The sequence below is a fragment of the Erythrolamprus reginae genome, chromosome 1 (assembly GCF_031021105.1).
Source record: "Erythrolamprus reginae isolate rEryReg1 chromosome 1, rEryReg1.hap1, whole genome shotgun sequence".
Lineage (NCBI taxonomy): Eukaryota > Metazoa > Chordata > Lepidosauria > Squamata > Dipsadidae > Erythrolamprus > Erythrolamprus reginae.
In genome coordinates, this window is record NC_091950.1 from 230,779,353 (window position 1) to 230,803,443 (window position 24,091).

General features: G+C 41.9%; 1 protein-coding gene across 1 annotated transcript in view; it reads right to left on the reverse strand.

The window, feature by feature from the left end:
• Nucleotides 1–960: 960 nt before the first annotated feature.
• LOC139172026 (cytochrome P450 2K6-like) overlaps nucleotides 961–24,091 on the reverse strand; it is a 29,641-nt gene continuing 6,510 nt past the window's right edge. Inside the window, exons 3-9 of the mRNA XM_070760713.1 lie at nucleotides 16,199–16,348; nucleotides 12,140–12,300; nucleotides 11,356–11,529; nucleotides 6,670–6,808; nucleotides 3,459–3,643; nucleotides 1,770–1,911; nucleotides 961–1,148 (exon numbers count right to left, since the gene is read on the reverse strand). Of these exons, the coding sequence (XP_070616814.1) occupies nucleotides 961–1,148; nucleotides 1,770–1,911; nucleotides 3,459–3,643; nucleotides 6,670–6,808; nucleotides 11,356–11,529; nucleotides 12,140–12,300; nucleotides 16,199–16,348 (1,139 nt within the window). The remainder of the gene's footprint in view (nucleotides 1,149–1,769; nucleotides 1,912–3,458; nucleotides 3,644–6,669; nucleotides 6,809–11,355; nucleotides 11,530–12,139; nucleotides 12,301–16,198; nucleotides 16,349–24,091) is intronic.

A 24,091-nucleotide genomic window follows, 5' to 3' on the forward strand; every position in this document is an offset into this window, starting at 1 on the left:
CCCCCTCGCTCCCCCCCCCCATCAATGGTGTCCCTTTTTAGCAATGTTAAAATCTGGTCACCTTACTTTAAAGACAAGTGTAAATTAAACAAAAACAAGAGAACTGTTCTTTTATTGTCCTTATCTAGTGATTAATATAACAACTAAGGGCCAATTCTGATGTATCCTCTTTGTCTGCTACTGATAGTATTACTCATTTGGGAACTGACTTTTCCTCTTGGAAATTGATTATCATATATTCCAATTAAAAAATAATTTTTGATGTTTGCTACTTAGTGTTGGGTTAACCCAATGAAGTTCGGGTTCGGCGAACTCACCTGAACTTTGCTGTGAAGTTCGGGAGAGTTCGCCGAACCCGAACTTGAACCCAAACCCGAACTTTTGCTTGCAGCAAGCAGCTGTGGCATCCTTTTCTGTAAAAATAAACAAGGAGGTGGGGAATTCCCCACCTCCTTTTGGTTTCTTTTATTTTTACAGAAAAGGATGACGCAGTGGTGCTGCAAGCAAAAGAAGGTGGGAAATCCCACGAAGGAATTCCAGGGGCAGGGCCTTGATGTCACGGAGACTCTTTCCTCCCCGTTTCGGCTGACCAGGAAGTAGTCTCTGTGACGTCAAATCCCCACCCCCGGAATCCCTTCGTGGGATTTCCCACCTCCTTTTGCTTTTTAAAAAATTCAGGTTCGGCATGCCGAACACTGCAAAGTTCGGCATGAACCCGAACTTTGCAGGTTCAGTTCACCCAACACTATTGCTACTATGAATTTTGATGTACCCTTGTCTACTACTGATCTTATGGGACTCCGATTTATGATATTCTTAACATTTAAGAGACAATATGTACAGTATATAGACCACTAAAAGACCATATCCAAAATCAGATGTTGCAGGGGAGGGGGAAAGCTCCAAGAGAGATAGATACAGCTGAGCAATTCAGACTCGACTCTCTGAATATCCTAGTTTTTAGAAATGTGGTAGAGCACATAATGTGTAAGTCTTGGGTGGTGTGGTAAGCCCAACTGCACGCGTCATGTCCAGGTCTTCTTTTGATAATCCAGGAGCTGGCTGAAGGGTGAATCTCTGCAGAACATTAGTAAGGAACATGAATAATTCTGTTTTGGCAAGGGTCTCACCTGGACATGCTCTCTTACCTGTAACAAGGAGTAGAGAATGGAGGATTTGAGTTTATTAGTATTCCTAACAGTATTTTATTTCACCTTCTCATGACATATTGCTTTGAAAGTTCACTGTAAAATTCAGAATGACAAATCCAACCCAAGAAGGAAGGTTAGAATGTAGCAAAATCATGCTGACTAATGATACTGAAGAATAATGTAAATTTTGAAAGACTGATGTACTGCCACTGAAAATGCCCTTACAATTGGTCTGTAAAACTGAAGTAAATCATGAATTATATTACAGTGCTGAAACAGCAGGTATAAATATTTCTGTTTCCAAGAGTGATTATTTATTTAAAAATCTTAGAATGCCCTGCCAATGAAATTAAAAGTAGAGATGTTTACATCTGGAACCTTTAATGCCTGTGGCGATATTTTCCCCCCCTAGACTGTGAGCATATAAATTTAATAAATTATTTTTATTAATATTATTATCACCTTCGTCACAGGAAATTTCTAAGTTAGGAGTGACTTGGAAAAATAACAACTAAAAACTATTGCTAGTAAGGTTTACTTCTACTAGCCACTTTGAGAGATTTTAATCAAGGAGAAAAGCTGAGTCTCCTTTTAATACTATTTAAAATAAGATGCTACCTGCAGAAAAAGGCAGGAATGCATTTCTTTTTACAAATTGTCCTTCAGTGTTGAGAAAATGCTCAGGGTAGAAGTCATAAGGTCTCTCCCACTGAGATTCATCATGGAGCACAGAGGTCAGCAATGGAATCACTTGGGTGCCCTATAAAAAGACAGGAATGGGTGATTTAAAAATCAAGATGGCATATAATGTACCAAGTTATTCTATAATCCTAAAATCTCCAATGTGGTACACTTTGCCCAATCACCTACTCTGGACTGTATAAAGAGATTTTTGAATTGTTGAACTACACTGTGCATTTATTTCTGTCTGCAACCATAAAATTGACTTATAAAAGACTTTTCTGCTGCACTTCAAACAGGAAAAAAACCCTTCAGCTGTTTACTGGATAGCAAACAGCACTTGGTTCCATGGTTCTTAGGGTGCTAATATGAAGTAGAAGGTTTCTTAATCCAAGGAAATTTTTCAAACATGAAAACTTCAAAGTCTTCATTCCAGTGCTTGTTTTGTATGGATAAAGGAGTCCTTACACAGCAGATTCTCATACATTACTTGTGGGTGGCAAATTGAAAAGGGTCAATACATACAATATTCTCTGAGACTGTATTAGGATCTATGAAAAACATTATCACTTAAATTATTCTGAAGCATATCTTGCATCCCTATCTGATCATTATGGTGATATAAGCTCGGTTTTTGTTGGCTGTCATAGATTAATATAGCTTCCCCATGCAATATACACCCTACTCTATCTGTAAGCAAGCTTGTGCCTCCATACAGTATGAACAAAATCAAATACCATATTTTTCAGAGGATGAGACGCACCCTTTCCCCCCCCCCCAAAAAGAGGATGAAAATCTGAGTGCATCTTCTACTTCAAATGTACCCCCGCCCACATGCTCTGTGCCATTTTTTGATGGTTCCAGGCAGTGGGGATCCTCACATCCACATGGAGCCCAGGGAGCTGCATTGAGAGCATCCCTAATTTGGAGGAAAGGGGCTTAAGTTCAGGAGGAGGGAAAAGGAGATGCTGCACTGGGATCGTTCTAGCTGCCAAAACATGGGGCATGATTCCTAATGGAGCAAAGAGTGCCGGATGGAGGGAGAGGCAGGAGGAGGCAGCAGTGGCCAGGATTGAAAGTGGGACGCAGAAGTCAGGGGTAACTTGGGTCCCTGGAGAACTGCAAGGGGGCTCGCTTCCCTTGTAATTATGGCAGGTCTGTATTCGAGAGACGTGGGAGTTCTCAAAGACGAGGAGCTTTCTGATCAGATCATTTTAAACAGGAGGCAAAAAGCGTTGCTGCCTGGGACAGACCGTTCATCTGAACACCTAACTAAGCAAGCTCTTGGGATCTCCAGCCTTTATTGATCCCATGTCACCGGCAGAATGAGAGCAAAGGATTTAATACAAAGTTTTCAGGTGGCAGATCCCCCTCTGTTTTGGGAGAAGGGGAATCTGCCACCTGGTTTCTCTTTCCTCCATATCTTTGCATTTCAGGCACCCTTTTTGCAACCTGGGAGGGAGATCTACTCCAAAAAATATAGTATGGCCGATTAATATATTCCTAAAATTAATAGCATCTGTTGGAAGTGATTTATGAAAGCTTTTGAAGACTTTCTCATTATTTTACTGTAATAAATGGATGTAACTAGCCAGGATTAGAAAGAGAACAATATAAATACATCACCCTTGGAATGAAATAGCCCTTAAAGTTAACATCCACTGTAGTTGCATGTGGCAAGCTTAAGGGAAGGACATCGGCATATCGTTGGACTTCATGGATTACAGCATCTGTGTATGGCATTTTTGTTCGGTGTTCGGCTCTTGATTGAGCATAGCCAATAACATTTGTAATTTCTTCTTGGATCTTTTCTGAAATAATAACCAATGACATCCAGTAAGATAATCTCATTTTATTGGTTATAGGTGCTGCCTCTTGCCAATCTTAAATTGAAATTGCAGGAGATGTAAATTTTCTCTGGAAATTGAGGTGGAACAGTACATTCACTAGTTCAAATTAAAGATATAATACTGTGATATATCAGATCAAGCAATGCAGTAGCTTAGAGTGAAAATACCTCCCACTCTCAATGGTTGACAGTTCAATCTTAGATATTGACATATGTTTCTCTGTCAGGGTACAAAGAGAAAATATCTGCTGCAAACTCTGTGTAAGCATCAGGAAGAGCATTAGGCCACTGAACACTCAGCTCCTGTCAGTCACCCTGAACCCACCTCAAAGCAAGTGACTAGAAGTCTGTAAAAAGAAAAAAAAATCTATGATATATCAAACAACACCCTGGCAGAATTCACCTGACTATCTAGTTTGTAAAGAGATGGTCTGTCATTGGTTCCCTTCTTGAATAGGTAGAGGGTGAACCAGACAGCAGGGATTCTGAGTGGCAGACCCCACAGTATGGAAGAATCTTCTTTGGAGCCTAATCCAGTGTTTCCCAACCTTGGCAACTTGAAGATATTTGGACTTCAACTCCCAGAATTCCCCAGCCAGCGAATACTGGCTGGGGAATTCTGGGAGTTGAAGTCCAAATATCTTCAAGTTTCCAAGATTGGGAAACATTGACCTAATCCATTGACACCACCATAAAGTTGTCTAAGTTGTCAGCTGATGGAAATCATAGACACAAAGATATGTCTTATTTCATTACTAAAAAGGTTTTTCAACAGAAAAAGGGTTGCTGAATCTCCTCAGGTTGATGACTCTGCTGTAACTCCTCTTCATCTTCCGAGTCTGAACTGGCCAGGACAAAAGCAGTCCTGATTCAGCAGACATTGGTACTCTAAGGGGGCTTAAGCTATTGAGTACCATATTTTTTACAGTATAAAATGCACCTTTTTAGCCCAAAAAAGAAGATGAAAACTTGGCTGCATCTTATACTCCAAATGTAGCTCCACCAAGCCACCTCCATCCTTTGGCCTCTGCCTCCCAGCAATATGCCTCCTTGCAGCAAACAGGACAAAGCCTGTTAAGCCAAACAACTGATTAGCAGCTTCCCGACCCTCAGCTGACTGAGGCTGCAAGCAAGCCATGTGCTGAAACTGAAAGTAAAACTAGAGCTACAATGAGACAAATTGCTAGGAGATAGAGGCAGAGGCAGATTTTTATTTTCTTGTGCTAATCAGACTGCTGAAACTGGATAAAAGGAGATAAATCAATAACTATAAATGTCTGCAGGTATTCAAATTGTTAGGCCTATTTTTTAAAGATTGATTTATTATTGTTTTAGATAACTTAACAAAATGAAGAAACTTTTCAAAATAAATGCTTGCTCTGAAGAGGCCCAGTGCTTTTGTACCTTCTTTTAAATAGCAGAGAATAATATATACTTCCAGAAAGCCACATCACTTTTAGCAGCATCTATAAAAGTATAGTCTGAAATATAACAGTATTCTGTTTAGTATGAAGATATAGTATTCCTCTCAGGGCAGTTGAGTAATGATCTGATCGCTTATGTGATCGCTCAGATCTGGACTGGTCTTGACTCCAACTGGAATGCAGAGTCGGCTGACCTTAGAACACCATCTTTTGGCTGTGGCGAGGGGGGCATTTGCCCAGGTTCGCCTGGTGCATCAGTTGCGACCCTATTTGGACAGGGAGTCTTTGTTCACGGTCATTCATGCCCTTATCACCTCGAGGTTCGACTACTGCAATGCTCTCTACATGGGGCTACCTTTGAAGAGTGTTCAGAAACTTCAAATCGTCCAAAATGCAGCTGCACAAGCAGTATTGGGCCTCCCGAAGCATGTCCATATCTCAACATCACTCCACGGACTGCACTGGCTGCCAATTGGTTTCTGGACACAATTCAAAGTGTTGGTTATGACCTATAAAGCCCTACATGGCATAGGACCAGATTATCTCTGAGACCTCCTTCTGCCGCACGAATCCCAGCATCCAGTGAGGTCCCACAGAGTTGGTCTTCTCAGGGTCCCGTCTACCAGACAATGTCGACTGGTGGGGCCTAGGGGAAGAGCCTTCTCTGTGGGGGCCCTGGCCCTCTGGAACCAGCTCCCCCCAGAGATTCACATTGCCCCCACCCTCCTTGCTTTCCATAAAAGTTTGAAAACTCATCTTTGCTGCCAGGCCTGGGGCCATTAGATCTCTCTCCCCTGACCAACGAATGTATTTGGAATGATCTATTGATTGAGTGAATGAAAATTAAATGTTTTCAAGTTTTTAGGATGTTTTTAAGTCTATTAATTGTTATTAATTGGGTCAAATTGTTTTATTATATATTCTACGTTTGTTGTGAGCCGCCCCGAGTCCACGGACAGGGGCAGCATACAAATTAATTAATTAAATAAATAAATAAATAAATAAATAAATAAGGCAGCTGAGTTAAACCCTGACTTAGTCATATTTTGAGTAGATCTATTTAAATAATTGGGAGGAGTCAGTGTGAGTACATTTAAGAAAACGTTCTGGTTTTAATTATTCTGGTTTGGGTTTGTGTAGATATGACTTTGTTGTGCCCTGCTTGGAGTATCTGTTGGTCTTACTGGGCTTTACATATTGTAAGAAATATAACAGACATCAATTTCTCACACGATCACAGTTTTCTACAGTAGTAACTAATAACATGTATTCACTAAATTCTAAAGCTATACCATTCTTTGGATTTGGTGTCCAAAACATGCTCTGGAGCATAGAGAAGGATGGAAAAGAAGCACTTCCTTTAAGGCAGGTTCTCCATTTGTATTTCTGCATGATTCAAATCAGTACACAAAATTGGAAATTGAATTATTTGTCCTTTTTGCTTCCTTCACTCAGATATCATTCAAAGCCATTGTCACTTATCTTAGTTACTCCACATTTAACACTGTATACCTGAAATCAAGGTTCTGAAATAATAGATGTTGTCAAATTGTAAAGCACTTACTCTGAATTAAAGGGTACTTCATCATTAGAGTAAAGGCCCAAAATAGAGTGCTTGAGATTGTTTCTATACCAGCAAGAAATAGATTTGTCCCGGACTCTACTAGATTTTTATGGTGGAAATACCCATTGTTCTGGATCTTCTTTTTCTAGAGTTAAATAAAAGAACTTGGTTTTAAAATTGTTTTTAAAAGGACACACTCCTGGACACATCACAAAGAACGTGCAGCCTTCTCTAAAGTGATCTCTATTTGCACCTAAACAAATCAGCAACTTTCGAATCACCCTGGTGTATTGAAGGAACATCACAGCTCCTTTTTTGCCTCTCGGCCCAACCCAGGGCCATTTCCAAGGCAGTTAATTTTATTGATAGCTGACAATTCTATCTATATGTGTCACATGGTTTTTTTGCTGAATTTGAAAATTAAGGGAGACTAGGATAGATCTATTTCGGCCTTATTTTGGCCTCATCAGCTAGCCATACCCACTGGGACTTGAACCTGCAACATTTGCCTTGTAAGGCAGAGAATTATCCTCTAGGCCACAGTATCCAATCCCTTCAGCTCTGCACCAGGGAAGGGTTACATATTTTTGTGTCGAATCACCCTGGTGTATTGAAGGAACATCACAGCTCCTTTTATATATATAAAACACAAAATGAATTAACTTCATACTTTACAATTCTGTTTCCATTGTAGTTCAATGCTTTTTTCCTTTTCTATCCAACTATATAATTTCCCCCAAAATGTGTAGTAGCCTTTATTTTGTTTATTCTGTAATTTGTATTAATTTGCTTAATTTAGCACAATCTAGCATTTTCCTAATCACCATCTCTTCATTTGGTATATGTTCCTTTTTCCAAGTTGTGCAAACATCAACCTTGCTGATGTTAATATATGTGTTATCAAATAGTAATCTTCCTTACTATGCTTTCCTCTAATTATTCCCAAAAGATACATTTCTGGTTTCATTTCCAATTGATAATTTAACATTTCTTTCAACCAGTTTTGAATCCTAGACCAAATTTTTTCTGCTTCCAGACATAACCACCAAATATGATAATATATACCTATGGCAGATTTGCATTTCCAGCACTTATTACTTATGTTTGGATGAATTTTGGCTAAACGTGCCAGAGCATAATGCCACCGATAAAACATCTTATGTAAATTTTCTTTATACGATACCGACAATGTCATCTTATAATTAATTTTCCATAATTTTTCCCAATCGTCTAACTGAATAGAATAACCAAAATTTGTCATCCATGCTATCCTCTGTATTTTCGTAATTTAGTAAGTAATTGTACATTTTGGTAATACATTTTTTATCTGATCCTATTAAGATTTTACCTATTTCACTAGGTTTTTTACATATTCCAAATTCAATCAGTCTTTTTTATATCTACTTTGTACCTAAAAATATGGTAACCAATCTAACTCCAGGCCTTCACTTTTGAGTTTTTCTTTGGATTTTAAGAATCCCTTGGAATCTAAGAGTTCTTCATATGTTTTAATTTGGTTTTTATTAATTATATTCGGATGTATTTGAGCTTCCAATGTAGTTAACCATCTAGGCACTTCTCTATAATGTTTTTTCCTTACTTTTCTCCAATATTCAAGTAAGATATTCCGTATCTGGTGTTGTCTAAATTGTGAGTGTTTGATACACTCTCTTTCCCACAGGTGTGCATGCCATCCCTCACTAATATTATGTCCCTCTATTGCTATTGTTGTCCAGTTTTATCCATTCTTCAATCCCCGGTAATATTGTCGCCTGATAATATAATTCTAAATTCGGAAGACCAAATCCTCCTCTCAGTCTCGAATCCTGCAGTGCTTTTATACTTATTCTTGGTTTTTTGTTATGCCAAATAAATTTAGAGATTTTTCTATTTATGTTTGAGAAAAATTCTTTTTCGAAATCAGCAGCTTTCTGTCAATTTCCACTCTTCCCTCCGTGGAAATCTGATTTGTCCAGAAGATATTTAAATGGTTCGCATAGTAGCACACAAAATGTTTTAAGCTATATATTATTATATTATTATATAATATTACTATGTTACTATTATACAAATATTATCACATGGCAATCTTATAGATAGCAAAGGATTATAACAATAAAGCCAGGGGGAGGGAGAAAAGATGCAACTTTAACAATTCATCATATTCAATCAGAAACATAAAAGAACAAATAAAGAAATCAAGAAGAGAGGAAGGAGGAATAGAGAGAAAAGAGAAGAAAAAAAAGAAGAGGGAGAAAATAGGAAAAAGGAAAAAATGGAGAGAAAGGGAAGAGCAAAAATATCTCAAAGTATATTTAGAGTCTTATTTTGTTTAGTCCAGTTACTTCATCCTTCCAAGTAGGTCCCAAAAGATTTTTTTTGAAAAAATTATAAAAAGAGGTGAAAGGAAAAAAAGGTTTATTGTAGTTAATTGAAACCCACAATCACTGGACCATCACATGGCATCAGACAGAATACCTCCGGGTAACTTTTTCTACAGGTACTGTGTACCTGACCAAATTTTCGCTACCAATATTGCGCACCTGACCGTACCTGTAGGAGCCCATCACTGCTTCTGCTGCTTCTGCTTTTGGCTGCATGCAAGGAAAGCAGCAGAACTCTTTCTTTCTCTCCCCCAAACTCCAGCTCTGCGGCTTCCAAATCCCAGCCAGGGCAGTGGCTTCTCTGCAAGTGTGCTTCCCACTCTATGGTGGCAGCCATTGGAGGCCCCCCTTCCCTCTACTCCTCTCTGCTCCAATCTCCCCCACCTGAACACTGACTGACTAGCATGCCCGCCAGCATGCCTGGAAGTCCCTCCACATTGGGAGTCACCAGAAGGGATGGCGATTGAGCTGGCCTCTTCCTGGTGAGGGGAGCCTCACAGAAACTTTGCCTGCACCCTCTTCCTCCCACAGGCCCTGTTTCTCTTCCAGGCGCTTGGCAGCAAAATACGAGGCAGCCCCAACAGATGCAGCTCGGCCAGTTTGGCCATGGCCTGTTCTTCCTGCCTGGAGCTGAGCTTGCCCTGAAGGGGCTGGCTGGGGCCTCCATAGGTGGTGGCAGTGAGGGCAGCAGCAACATCCAAAGTGCCTCAGCCATCCCCACTGAGCAGAAGCAGCCAGCGACAAAACCCAAGCTTATAGCCAAACGTCAAGCCAGGCGCAGCGACAAAAGCAGCCAGCAAATAAACCTCTTGGTGGCGGAGGTGGGGAGAGAGTGCACATAAGACACAGCATTGGGACAGTGCTTTTGGCTGCATGCTACATGGAAGAAGTATTTCTCCTCTTTAACTCCAAGAGGCTGCACAGGCGTGATGAGTATTATGAAGAGTTTGGAAGAGAGAAAGATTTCTTGCATCTCATTTCTCCACTGTCCCATCCCTCCCACCTGGCACTTCCTCTCTGAAGTAAACCCAGAGACAGGGTTAGGTGAGAACGGTACCTTTATTCAGCTCTGAATAGGTAAGTGACTTTCAGCTAGTACCGTCTGCTCTACCTGGGAGAAACCGCTCCTTTTATACATTTGCGGTTCCCGCCAAAGCAAGAGCAGCGCGTCTGAGCCAATCAGGAGCGACTTCCTGATTCTGACTCAGACAGCGCTTTAACAAGGAACAAACTATTTACAGAGATACAAGGTAGCCATTACAGGATACAACACTCTCATTGGCTGAGATTGGCAGGCCAGATTTGAGGACCTTCCATAAAGAGAACAACATGAGTAATGGGCTCCCTTGCAGCACCTCCTCTCTCTCTTCTTCTCCAGAGTGGCAGTGATGCATCTGGCTCACCAAATCTGGCTTGCTGATCTCTGGACACACAACTACCACTCGAGAGAAGAAGAGAGAGAAGAGGTGCTGCAAGAGAGCCTATTACTCATGTTATGTTCCCACGCAGCAGCAGCTCATTCAGAAATTTTTATTTATATTGGAGTTTCCCTGCAGAGACTGGCTGAGAGAGTAGTAGAGGTGAGAAGCCAGATGCTGGTAAGATGCACATCTTGCAGCCTGCCCCTCCTCCTCCCCTGCCCCATCTGCCACCCCCAAATTGTGCCCAAACATCTTACCAGCATATGGCAACTTCACCACTTCTCTTTCTCATCAGGTCTTTGCAGGGAAACCCCTTGAAATGTGAAGAAAAACTTATTGCTAGTGTGAGAAGTTGCTAAGACTGGCCAAGAAAGAGAAGTGGTCAGCTGCCAGACTCTGGTAAGATATTTGGGCACAATTTGGGGGTGGCAGATGAGTCAGGAGATGTGTATATGTAGTTAGGAAAGGGAGCTTAGTTTTTGGAGGTGGCTTATTTCAACGTAGGTCCTGAAAAGTCCTGTTGGGCTTATTATCAGGACATGTCTAATTACAGTATATGTGAAACACAGTAGGTGCATATAAAAAGAGTATTATTGGGGCAGGTACAGTATCTCAATTGCAAAGAAAGTAATATACTGTAATATACTGTATTATACTGTTACAACAACAACAAATTCAATATGGAGGTCCTAATATTATAGTATACAAGAGATATATAAAAAGATTATTATGGATTATTATTTTCCTAGAGTTCTCAACTGCTTGGAAGATTAGATTAATTAGGTGTTGATCAATTACCAACTTCTTGCCAATTGAGGGTTGCAAACATTTGCAAAATTTTATGGAAAACTTCAAGCTGCCATTTCTGCACATTACATTACCTGTTGCTGTTGTACAAGATATGAATCAATAAAGTTTCTGGTATCATTTTCATCCAGAATATTGAGACATTGGATGAGGTTTTCGTTGACAAAAGCATTTAATTCTCTTCTGTTCTGCACGGCTTTCTTACGAGCACCAAAAAGGAAGCCAAACATGGGAAACATATTATACAGCTGAAAGATACAAAATAACAGATATAATAAGGAAGTCACATAACTAGAATATCATTTTGAATAGACTTTACAAATGATATCTGTTTACATATAACACCAGAAAACGTAATAATACAGAGCAATTACAATTCAGAGATAGACTTTCTTTCAGTTTCCTTAAAGATAGGGCTTGCAATATGCAGTGTGCAGGAAATTTTCCCAATATAAATTTTGTGGGGAATTTTGGCTGTCCTGTCATAGACAGGTAAAATTGTGGTAAAATTTTCATCTATTTGTTCTTAGTAATCGAAACATACTTGAAGTAAATTCTACTCTTTCTTACACTTCTTCTGTAAATTGACTGGAAAATGGAACCAGAGTTGTATCAAGTTCCCATTGCAAGTTTGATATAGGATATAAATATTTGACATACCTATCTCCATAGATACTTGTATTCTGAAGTGGAAGAACAATGGAAATATTGTCACTTAAAAAGAAACATTTTGAATCATCACAAAGTTTATCTATATTACATTAGATTCTGGATTTTGCAATTAATCCTGAAAAATGCACATTGCCTTGCCTACCCACTAAATGAGCTCCTACTGCTTTTCAGATAAGTAATCATTACCTGCACTCCTGGGCTTCCCATAAGGCTGGCATTTTCTGTTGCCAAGCTCAATAATTTAATAAATCTTGGATCTTCATAGTCATATCGCTTCCCAAGTAAAATGGATACTATGATATTGCCAACAGCTGCCGTCATGATTCTTCTGAATTCAAATGGTTTTCCTAGACAACAAATATGGACTTTCATCAAAATGTTCATACAATATAAAACTATCATAACTACTAACATTGTATTTTTGTTGTCTTGATTCTAGCATCAGTTGGTTTCTTTGATCAGAGTTAAAATACTGATTTTAAAAACTTCTGGAAACATTTATGGACCTTTTGCTGACATTTGGACAGAAATCACAATGGGGTTTGGATTTGTGAATGGATAAGGAGGGATAGTTATTGTTGTGAGTGGTCCATGTCTGGCTCAGCTGGTCACAGATTTCCAGGACCAGGAGGCAGATGAGTACTTGCATCACAAGCCAGGGTTCTTGCCATCTGAGTCTGAGAGTAAGGAAGAGTTAGGGACTGAGGAACCACCAGAGACTGTAGAACCCCCAGTTAGGATATTGTCTGAGTCAGAGAACGATGGGGACTTTGAGGACCCCTTGTTAGATGCAAAAGTAAGGAGGAGACAATCCATGTTATGTGGAGATTAGTTTTTCAGCTTTTGCAGTTCTCCAGAATCATTTTGTCAATTAAAGGCTGATCTTTTGTGCCTCTGCTATTACATTTGTTGCCTTTCTGTTCATCTGGTAAAATGTCATTCTCCTCAAGATAATCTTGAATTCTGTCAGCTATAATTCCATCAATGGTTTGCACATAGTGGGTAGACACGCTACTGGCCTGTAGTTTTCTAGTGCTGCTTCTTTTGCTGGATCTTGTTGTATCAGATATGTTCTCCGAGTTCATTGATACTTCCTTATGCAGCATCTCATTGAATTGTTAGGCCATTTTTTCATGTAGACTGGTCATATATTTGAGCTAAAATTCATGCACTTCATCACTGCCAGGTGATGTCCAGTTCTTTACTTTACACACTTGTTTGCTGATCATTTCAGTTATTATTTCCATCTGTTCCATTTTGTTCTGTGAGAATTTTTCCTCAGACTTTTTTATCCACCCAGAATTTTTATTATAGTTCTTCTCATTTTCCCAAAGCTCTTTCCAAAATGCAGTCATTGCAGTTATCTCACGTTTTTCAACTACTATGTCTGTTGATTGATTCAAACACTGGTAGAACCATCTTTGGTCTAATTGAAACAGTTGGTTTGTACTGTGTGATTCTGGCTTCATATGTTTCAATTTTTCTGGCTGTTGCTGTAATTTGTTCTTTCACAATTTCTAGAGCTTCTTCAATTTTTATGGTGTTCAGCCAGCACTTTCTGATCAGTTCTCATTTTTCAGGTTTTTTGTCTTTCATACTCTTCACATTGCTTGCATCCGATCGTAAACTTTTGATTTTCAACTCCAACCTGATCTTCCATTTTGGTTTTCTATTCGATTTTCTAGGAGGCTACAGTGGCTGTAGGAGCCCAAGGTCTTCTGTTACTATAACTGCTGTATTATAGGCAAGCTGGTTTATTTGTTCAATGGATGTTATTTGGACAGTAGTGAGTACAGTATTCATATATTTCATCAGTGATGCAAGTCATTTTCTGGGCACAGTTTTCAAACTTGGAAGCCATCTTCTTACTGCATTTGATGCAGCATGGATTGTGAGTTTATTTTTCAGTTCTTGTTGCCTTGTTGTCAGTGTTCCTGGTGTTTCAACAAAGACATCAAGTTCTAGTTCCTCTTCATTTTCTTGAAAAAATTCCACATTTTCTTCTGGTTCAGTTTATTCAATGACTTCTAATGTTACTGAAACATCAGCTACTGTCTGCACAGTAGCCTGATGTTAACTTGCTTTGAAACTTTTTCAAATTTCTTCAAGCTCAACTTCACTGTATACTTTGTTTCTCGCTATGAATCTTCTTTGATCAGTCAATCAAAGTTCACTTATCTTTGAGCCAGGGTATACTTGTTTCCACAATTGGTACATCCTTTTTTGGTAGCCACACCTTTGAGGTTCTGATTTGTACTAACATTTCATACTGTCCGATTCTCTGACATAGTGTATTTCATCATCATCATCATCATCATTGTAATGAATATGGTTGTAAACATTGTGATTAATATTTCCTAAAATATTAATCATATTTCCTAAAATATTAATCATTATATTTCCGAGTCTGTGCAAATGTAATAAATTAAATTAAATTCAAACTATTTATACCCAGATAACACTCAATTTAATTGAAAATTGAATTTTTGTATGTTATAAAATAAAAAACCTGAAGCAAAAAAGTTAAAAAATTCAGTGGAAAGAGTTATCTACTTAAACATTAATAGAAATGAAAGAAATCATGATTATATTATTAAAATCTGAACAGTCACCCCCCAAAAATAATTTCTGTATGTTGCAAGAAATGAGCCCCTTCTTTAAATATTTTTCTATCTTTGTTTTCTTTTCTTTTTTATTTTTCTTTTGAGATTGTCTCTTTTTTATCTTTTTCTCTCTCTTCTTTTACTTTGTTTGTTTGTTTGTTTATTCAATTTCTAGGATGCCCTTCTCCTGAGACTCAGAATAGTGTACAACATGTTAGAAATCTAAATAAAAATACATTTTAAAATCCCCATAGTTAAAAATTAGACAAACAGATTCATACCTCATACATCCTATATTCATTCACTGGGCAGAGAAAGATATCAAAGTTTCAGTGGCCTCAAGGCTGCTGGTAAAGGTGGATCTTTAAAGTTTTATGGAAGGCAGGGAGAGTGGGGGCAATACAAATCTCTGGGGGGAGCTCATTCCACAGGGCTGAGACTGCCACTGAGAAGACTCTTCACCAGTCCCCGCCAGGCGACATTGTCTGGCTGATGGGACCTGGAAAAGGCCAACTCTGTGGGACTTGACCGCCTGCTGGGATGTATGAGTCAGAAGATGGTCCTGTAAGTAATCTGGTCCTGTGCCATGTAGGGCTTTATAGGGCACAACCAACTCTTTGAATTGTGTTTAGAGACTAATTGGCAACCAGTGCAGCTCACGAAGTGCTGTACTGCAGACCACTGAAGCTGACTGTAGATCTGTAGGTCAATGGTTCAAATCTCATCACCTGCTCAAGGTTGACTCAGCCTTCCATCCTTCCGAGGTGGGTAAAATGAGGACCCGGATTGTGGGGACAATATGCTGGCTCTGTTAAAAAGTGCTATTGCTAACATGTTCTAAGCCACCCTGAGTCTAAGGAGAAGGGCAGCATAACAGATAGATAGATAGATAGATAGATAGATAGATAGATAGATAGATAGATAGATAGATAAACAAGCAAGCAAACAAATAAACAAACAAATAAATAAATGTCTCAGCAGGCCCATGATTGCTCGCGTGGCTGTGTTCTGTACTACCTGCAGCCTCCAACACTCTTCAAAAGTAACCTCATGCAGAGAGCATTGCAGAACTTGAACTTTGAGGTGATAAGGGCATGAGTGACTGTGAGTAGAGATTCCCTGTCCAGATAGAGCCCAACTGGTGCACCAGGTGAACCTGGACAAATGCCCCCCTCTCCACAGCTGAAAGATGGCATTCTAAAGTCAACTGTGAGTCGAGGAGGATGCCCAAGTTGTGGATCCTCTATGTGGGGGGTCAAATGTTCATCCCCAGAGTGATGGATGGACAGGTGGGATTGTCCTTGGGAGGCAAAACCTACAGCCACTCCGTCTTTTCAGGGTTGAGTCTGAGCCTGTTAACACCCATCCAAACCCTAAGAGATATGACACCGGCACATTACTTCCATTATTTCACTGAATGGACATGGGGTGGAAATGTATAATTTTGTATTTCTTCCATTTTATATTTTTTTCTGATTTGAGTTTTTATTATCTTTCAGCATTGTGAATACCTTTCCATAAAAACAATTTTTTCTAAAAATAAACTTCTAGAAGTCTGGATTATGTCATGAAGAAATCTCAACCAATTTAAGATAACATAAGATAGACACATTCTTTAGCCCCAGAAGAAACACCAACTCACCTTTGTAAGATTCAAACTTCTTTACCAGGACATTGCATTCTTCAGCTATCCTGCTTTCCATAGATCTCTTACCCATCCCATAGTCCCGTAATGTGGTTAACATGAAACGCCTCATCACCCTCCAATTCTCACCATGGGAAAAAGTTACTCCTGAAAAACCAAAGTAATATGCAAAAATTCAACCGATTGTGAAGAAAGGTACTCCCTACAATCATCCAGTTGGCTCTTCCAACCCAAGGAGCATTTCATAAGCATTCAGTTAAGTTTTCTAATATTGCTATGTGTTTGTCTAAATTAGTTTCTCAACTTTTTCAACTTTAAAATGTATATACTTCAACTCCTAGAATTCCCAGCCAATTCTGTAAATTGAAATACACATTTATTTGTTTGTTTGTTTGTTTGATTGATTGATTGATTGATTGATTGATTTCTAGGCCACCCTTCTCCAGAGACTTAGGACAGCTTACAACCTAAAGAATAAACACATAAACATAGCATAGTAAAAACAGAAGTTAAAACCCCACTAATTTAAAAACTAAAATCCATTAAGCATACTAAAATCCAATTTAACAAACCTAAAATTCATATCAGTAAAATCATTCAGTTACATTCATCCATATCTCTGTCATAACATGGGCTGGAACAGAATATCTATGTTCAACAGTCCCAAGCCTGCCAGTGTCTTCAACATATTCCAAGAGGTTAGGAGAGTGGGAGCAGTATGAATCTCTGGGGGGAATTGATTCCAAAGGGCTGGAGTCACTACAGAGAAGGCCCTTTCCCTAGAGCCTGGCTGCTGGCATTGCTTGGCTGATGAGACCTGGAGAAGGCCAACTCTTTGAGCCCTGACTGGCCGATGAAGGCAAGAAACAGTCTCATAGGTAATCTAGTCCTAATTCATGTAGGTTTTTATAGGTAAAACCAACACTTTAAATTGTGTTCAGAGACTAATCGGGAGCCAATGTAGCTCGCAGAGTGTTGATGAGACATGGGCATACTTGGGAAGGCCCACAACAGGTTGCGTAGCTTCGTTTTGGACTAGCTGCAGTCTCCAAACATTCTTTAAAGGTAGCCCCAGATAGAGAGCATTGCAGTAATCAAACATCGAGGTGATGAGGGCATGAGTGACCGTAAGGAGATACTCCCTGTCCAAATAAGGCTGCAACTGGTGCATCAGGTGAACTTGTGCAAATGTCTCCTTTGCCACAGCTGAGAGACCTAAACTCAGCTGTGGATCCAGGAGAACTCCCAAGTTGCGGACTGAAGTAAACCCAGAGGCAGGGTTGGATAGAACGGTACTTTTATTCAGCTCAGCATAGGTAAGTGACTTTCAGCTAGTACCGTCTGCTCTGCTTGGGAGAAACCGCTTCTTTTATACATTTGCGGTTCCCGCCAAAGCAAGAGCAGAGCGCGTCTGAGCCAATCAGGAGCGACTTCCTGATTTCCAGCTCAGACAGCGCTTTAGCAAAGAACAAACTATTTACAGAGATACAAGGTAGCCATTACAGGATACAACACCCCTCCCTCCTTAGTTGGATGCATCCATCACGAAAGCCATGTGACGAAGTCATCCAATCTGTTCTGTCGCCGCGAGGCTCGCTCCGACCTGCGCAGTTCAGTTGCGTCTTCGCTATCGGCGGTGGAGGTTGGCTCGCTGTTGCTCCCCCGGCGCGGCTGGGGCCTAGTTGGGGCTCCGGCCTGTTGATTCGGCCTGGCCGGCACGATGATGGCTTCGGAGGAGGACGATGGTTCGGCGTCGCTGGAGGATCCCCCCTGACCCGATAAGTCCATTTGAATGTCTAGTAAATCGGGTTGCGAGTTACAGTCTGCTGGAATGGGAGAGTTTTTGTCAGCGGTTTGCTCCAGGGGGTTTCCCATGCGTTTCCGAATGTGATCAATGTGTCGTTTCCACATTCGACCATCCTCCAGTTTCACCAGATATGTTTTTGGAGCAGTCTGTTTAACAACAATTCCTTTCATCCAGTTTACACCTCCATCAAAATTTTTTACAAATACATTTTGTCCCAAGTACATTTGTCTTTCCGGGTTTACATATATTGGGTCATTGGTACAAAACCTTGGGTGTAACCTATCTAGTGGGGACCTTAATTTCCTTCCCATTAGTAACTCAGCAGGACTCACGTGCGTGTGAGAGTTTGGGGTAATGTGCTGGGTTAACAAGAACTGGTCCAAATTCTGTTGTACATCTCCTGGGCCTGACCTGCGTAATGCTTCCTTAGCCACGCGAACATAACGTTCCGCCAACCCATTAGCCCAGGGCGAGTAAGGTGAGATGAGTGCATGTCTGACCCCTAGGTTATCTAAAAATAATTCAAACTGCCTGGCCGTTAATTGAGGCCCATTGTCAGACACTAGGATATCGGGGCAACCATGGGTAGCGAACAGTCTGCGCAAAACCTTGATGGTGGCACTTGTGGTTATGTTGTTCATTGCTATGATTTCCACCCATTTGGAAAATGCATCAACCACTATTAGGAAATATTGTGACCCCACTGGCCCTGCAAAATCAATATGGACCCATGACCAAGGCCCTGCAGGTTGCTCCCACTCTGCTGGAGTTGTTTTGGGGGGGTTAGGCCGTGATTCTTGGCATGGGTCACATTTGGCTACCCAATTTTCAATATCAGCATCCAAAACTGGCCACCATAAATGCCCTCTAGCTAGGCCTTTCATCCTGACAATCCCAGGATGGCCCACATGTAACATTTCAAGTACCTTTTCCCTTAGGCTTTTAGGAACGATCACTCTATCCCCCCACAATAGACAACCCTTTACATATGACAATTCAAGTCTTTTGGTTTTGAAGTCACACAATTCAGGTTTCACAGAGTCATATTGCCATCCTTTTAGTACACAGTTAACCACCTGTTTTAGGATTGGATCTTGCTGCGTATGTGCAGCCACTTCCTTTGCAGTAGTTAGTGGGTTGTCTTCGAGCTCTATCATTAATACATCCGCAGAAGGGGCAGGGTCCTCCACTAACTCTGCCATGGGGCACCTACTGAGGCCATCTGCGTGGTTGATGGTTTTACCCCCTTTATGGGTGAGCTCATACTGGTATCCTGAGAGGAAAAGGGCCCATCTGATTAATCTTGGGGACATAAATGGAGGAGTAGGCTTGTTGGGGGCTAAGAGGCCTAATAAGGGCTTGTGGTCGGTAACCAATTCAAAACTCCTCCCAAAAAGGTAATTATGAAACTTTTTTACTCCTGCCACTAGAGCTAGAGCCTCCTTATCTAGCTGGCTATAGTTCCTTTCAGTATTGGTCATCATTCTGGAAAAGAAAGCAATTGGGGCCTCTGTTTTGTTAGGCAAAACGTGAGCCAAGACTCCTCCCACACCGTACGGGGAGGCGTCGCACGTAAGCCTGATAGGTAGCGAAGTACTATACTGGACTACCACACTTTTAGAGGTCAATAACTGTTTTATTTGTACAAAGGCTTCGTGTTCAGTTCTCCCCCATGTCCAAGGGGTTTCTTTCTGTAGCAAACGGTGTAGAGGCTCTGCTGCTGTTGCCTTCTGTTTTAAAAAAACGGAGTAAAAGTTAAGAAGGCCTAAAAAGGCTTGCAATTCAGTCTTATTTTGTGGCTCTGGGGCTTCTCTAATAGCTCTCAGTTTCTCAGTGGTGGGGTGGATACCTTCCCTGTCGATTTTGTATCCTAGGAATTCTACACTGTTGGTTCCCCAAACGCATTTATCAGGCTTAATTCTCAACCTTTTGTCTTGAAGTCTCTGGAGTACTTCCCTAATCCTTTTGTTGAGCTGTTCTTGGTTTTCCCCTGCAATTAAGATGTCATCAAAATAGGGAATGGCCCCTTTAATTCCTGATAACAATCTTTCCATTATGCTTTGGAATATCCCTGGGGCTATGCTTACTCCAAACTGTAATCTGGTACATTTAAAGGCACCCCTGTGGGTCACAATCGTTTGCGCGTTTGCTGTCGCTTCATCGACCGGCAGTTGCTGATAAGCCTGGGCGAGGTCGATCTTTGCAAACCTTTTCCCTTCCCCCAGGGAGTGCAGGAGTTGTTGTACCACAGGAATGGGGTAAGGGTGGTGTTGGAGGGCCTTATTTAGCGTAGATTTATAGTCAGCGCAAACTCTTAAGGAGCCATCCGGTTTCAGAGGGGTGACTATGGGTGTTTCCCATGGTCCCTGCTCCACAGGAACTAAAATGCCCTGGCTTATGAGCTTATCCAGCTGCAGGTCAAGTTTGGGGAGTAGCGGAAGGGGTACCCTGCGAGGTTTGAGCCAGACAGGGGGGACCTTGGGATCGATGGAAAACGAGATAGGGGGCCCTTTATACGACCCCAAGGTGGGGCTAAACACTTCAGGGAACTCTTGTAAAAAGTTAGGCATGCTATCACAGTTAACATTGCATATACCAGAAATTTCAATTCCCAAAGGTTCCATCCAAGCCAACCCCAAGAGAGAGTGTTTAGCCCCTGTAACAACAATCATGGGTAGGGTACATTTAACATTCTTAAATACGATAGGTACATTCACTTTGCCCAGAACAGAGATTATTCCCCCTTGAAAATCTCTAATTACCAACGAGGTTTGCAAAAGCTCAGATTTAGACAGGCTAGGCATGTACAATTTAAGCTTTTCCCACGGCATAATGGTGTATTTAGACCCCGTGTCAAGTTCCATAGAACATGGCTTGTTATTTAAAAGTAAGGAAATAACAATCTTGCCCCCATTTTCTGTTGCCGTGGTATTCACGGAAAATTGAGTGTTACCTCTTGAGTAGTCGCGGTTAGCGGCTGAGTAGTTCTTACGGCTCGAAAAACGAAAAGGTCGGTTTTCTCGCAGTTGAGGTGTTTGATTTTGGGGTCGTTGGTGGCGCGGTGTGGAGAAGGTTTCCTCCGGTGCAGATGCTCTGCAGGCTTCGGCGATGTGGCCCCATCGGTTGCAGCGGCGGCATATGGCGTCCCGGAAAGGGCAACGTTGGCGCTGATGGTTTCCTCGGCAGCCGGCGCAGGGGGTGGCGGGGTGAGGAAGTCTGTGTTGTCTCGGCTGGTCTTGCAGCAGGAAACAGCTGTCCTCGTTGCGAGCTGGTGGGCTGCGGTCATCTGGGTCCTCGGCGCGGGAGAACATGGAGTCTATCTTAGCGATGACTTCTTTCTTTTCGTGATCTATCAGCTCTTTAGCAGCGGCGTCGGCGACTTCTGCGGTTTGCGCTAGCTTAATCACTGTTTGTAGGGTCGGTTCGTCTTCGGTGAGGAGTTTATTTCTGACCGCGGCGTTTCTCATGCCAAAAACTAAGGCATCGGTGAGGCGAGCTTCCGGGTTGTCAAACTTGCATTTCGCAAGCACCGTTCGAAGTCGCGTTGCAAATTGGTTGATTGATTCCGCTTCGCGCTGAGCCATTCTCGAAAACTGGTGCCGGAAAACCATGGCTGGTTTTGTTGGCCTGAAGTGGCTCGCGAGCTTGTCTTGTAGGACGTCCCAAGTGACGGATCTTGCCGGCAGCGGGTCGGTGAGAGTCTGGGCGAGGGCGCGGATTTCTGGACCGCAGTAATTTAGGAAAATGGCCCGTCTTCGATCGGCGTCGGCGTCCCGTATTCCTGCTGCCTCAAGGAAGATTTTGAAGCTGGCTAGGTAGTCGTCCCAGGAAGTCTTTTCTGGGTCGAAGAACTCAGGAGCCCGGCCGATTTGGAGATTGTTCATGTTGCACGCGTAGTTTCTTTCGTCCGTCGTCGCCAGTGAAGTAAACCCAGAGGCAGGGTTGGATAAAACGGTACTTTTATTCAGCTCAGCATAGGTAAGTGCCTTTCAGCGAGTACCGTCTGCTCTGCTTGGGAGAAACTGCTTCTTTTATACATTTGCGGTTCCCGCCAAAGCAAGAGCAGAGCGCGTCTGAGCCAATCAGGAGCGACTTCCTGATTTCCAGCTCAGACAGCGCTTTAGCAAAGAACAAACTATTTACAGAGATACAAGGTAGCCATTACAGGATACAACACGGACCTTCTCTGAGGGGTGTCACCTGGTGATGGGCAGACAGATGGTAGTGTCCTTGGGAGGCAACACCCACAGCCACTCCCTCTGAGGTTGAGCCTGTTGGTTGAGATTCAGCTTGAGCCTGCTGGCACCCATCCAGACCCTCACAGCCTCCAGACACTGGTACATCACCTCGACTGCTTCACTAAATTGGCACAGAATGGAAATGTACAGCTGAATATCATCAGCATACTGATGGTAACTCACTCCATGTCAATGGATGATCTTACTCAGTGGTTTCATATAGATATTGAATAGCAGGGAGGAGAGGACAGACCCCTGAGGCATCCCAGAAAGGGGGGGCCTAGGGGTCGACCTCTGACCCCCCCCCTACTAACACTGACTGCAACCAACCAGATAGGTAGGATGGTAACCACCATAGAACAGTGCCTCCCACTCCCAACCCCTCCAGCTGCTGCAGAAGGATACCATGGTCAATGGTATCAAAAGCCACTGAGATGTCAAGAAGCACCAGGATAGAGGACTGACCCCTATTCCAGATCCACCAGAGACCATCCATCAGTGTGACCAAAGCAGTCTCAGTGCTGTAGCCAGGCCAGAAACCAGACCACAGAGGGCCTAGGTAATCGGCTTCATCCAAGGACTGCTGGAGCTGGAGTGCCACCAGCTTCTCAACAACCTTCTCTAAGAAGGGAAGGTTGGAGACAGGATGATAGTTGTTTAAAATAGCTTGATCCTGGGAAGGCTTCTTGAGAAGGGGGTGCACAATTGCCTTCTTTAAGGGAGCCAGAAAGGACCCCTCCCTCAGAGAAGCATTGACAACCTCCTGGATCCAGCCCATTTCACCTCCTGGCTGGTCAAAAACAGCCAGGAGGGACATGGATCCAATAAGCTGGTAGTGGAGCTCACAACTCCTATGGCCTTGTCCACTTCATCAGGTGTCACCAGGTCAAACTCCTCCCACACAACTGGACTAAGATGGGATCCTGTCACCTTGACTTACTCGTTATCAGTTGACACTGCATTCCAATCGGAGTCCAGTTGTGTCCGGATCTGAGCATCTTTATCTGCAAAAACTAAATGAAATCCTCAGCAATACCCTGCAAGGGTTCATCAAAAACCCTCCCCCATGTTAAGGGTGGTTGGGTGAGATTCCACTGATGCAATTAAGGCAGAATGATAAGCATATCTTGCCACCTTGAGTGCCAGTAAATAAGTCTTAATATAAGAACTTAATAGGGTTCAATCAGATCCAGATTTACTGTCACTCCAATACTTCTCTAGATGTCTCATTCATTCATTTATTCATTTATTTATTTATTCATTCATTCATTTGTTTATTTATTTATTTGACTTTTATGCTGCCCAATCCCAAATGACTCAGGATGGCTTAAAACAATAATATAAATACAATGTAAATAGATACAAGACAATAAAAAAGAATTCGAATATTATATCTAAGACTAAAACCCCATAATAAAAAGCCATTTGTTATAAAAAAAACGGTCATAATCATATGCATGCACACCATTCATACAGCTTGGCCATGAAATATGTACAATTCATGGTCCCCACCTCCCTTGGAGCCCAGCCAGGTCAGCACGCCAGGTTGGCCTCCTCATCCCAAAGTAAATCCCAGATGAGGGGAGCTTTATTCATAACCGACCTAGCAGCCACTTGAGCCCAGGGTCCAGGATTCGTTTATCATGAGTACTATGGGTAGAGTCATCCGAGGGGCCAGGGCAAGGAATCACTTTTGGGCAGCATGTCCTTGTTCCCTGTGGGCAGCCTACCCACCGGCTCCTGCCATTCTTGCTTCTCCCAATCAGATCTGGTATGCTCCAGCCCTCTCCCCCAGAGATAGCCCCCCATCCCCCAGATCTCACTCATCATCAGCAGGCCTGCCAA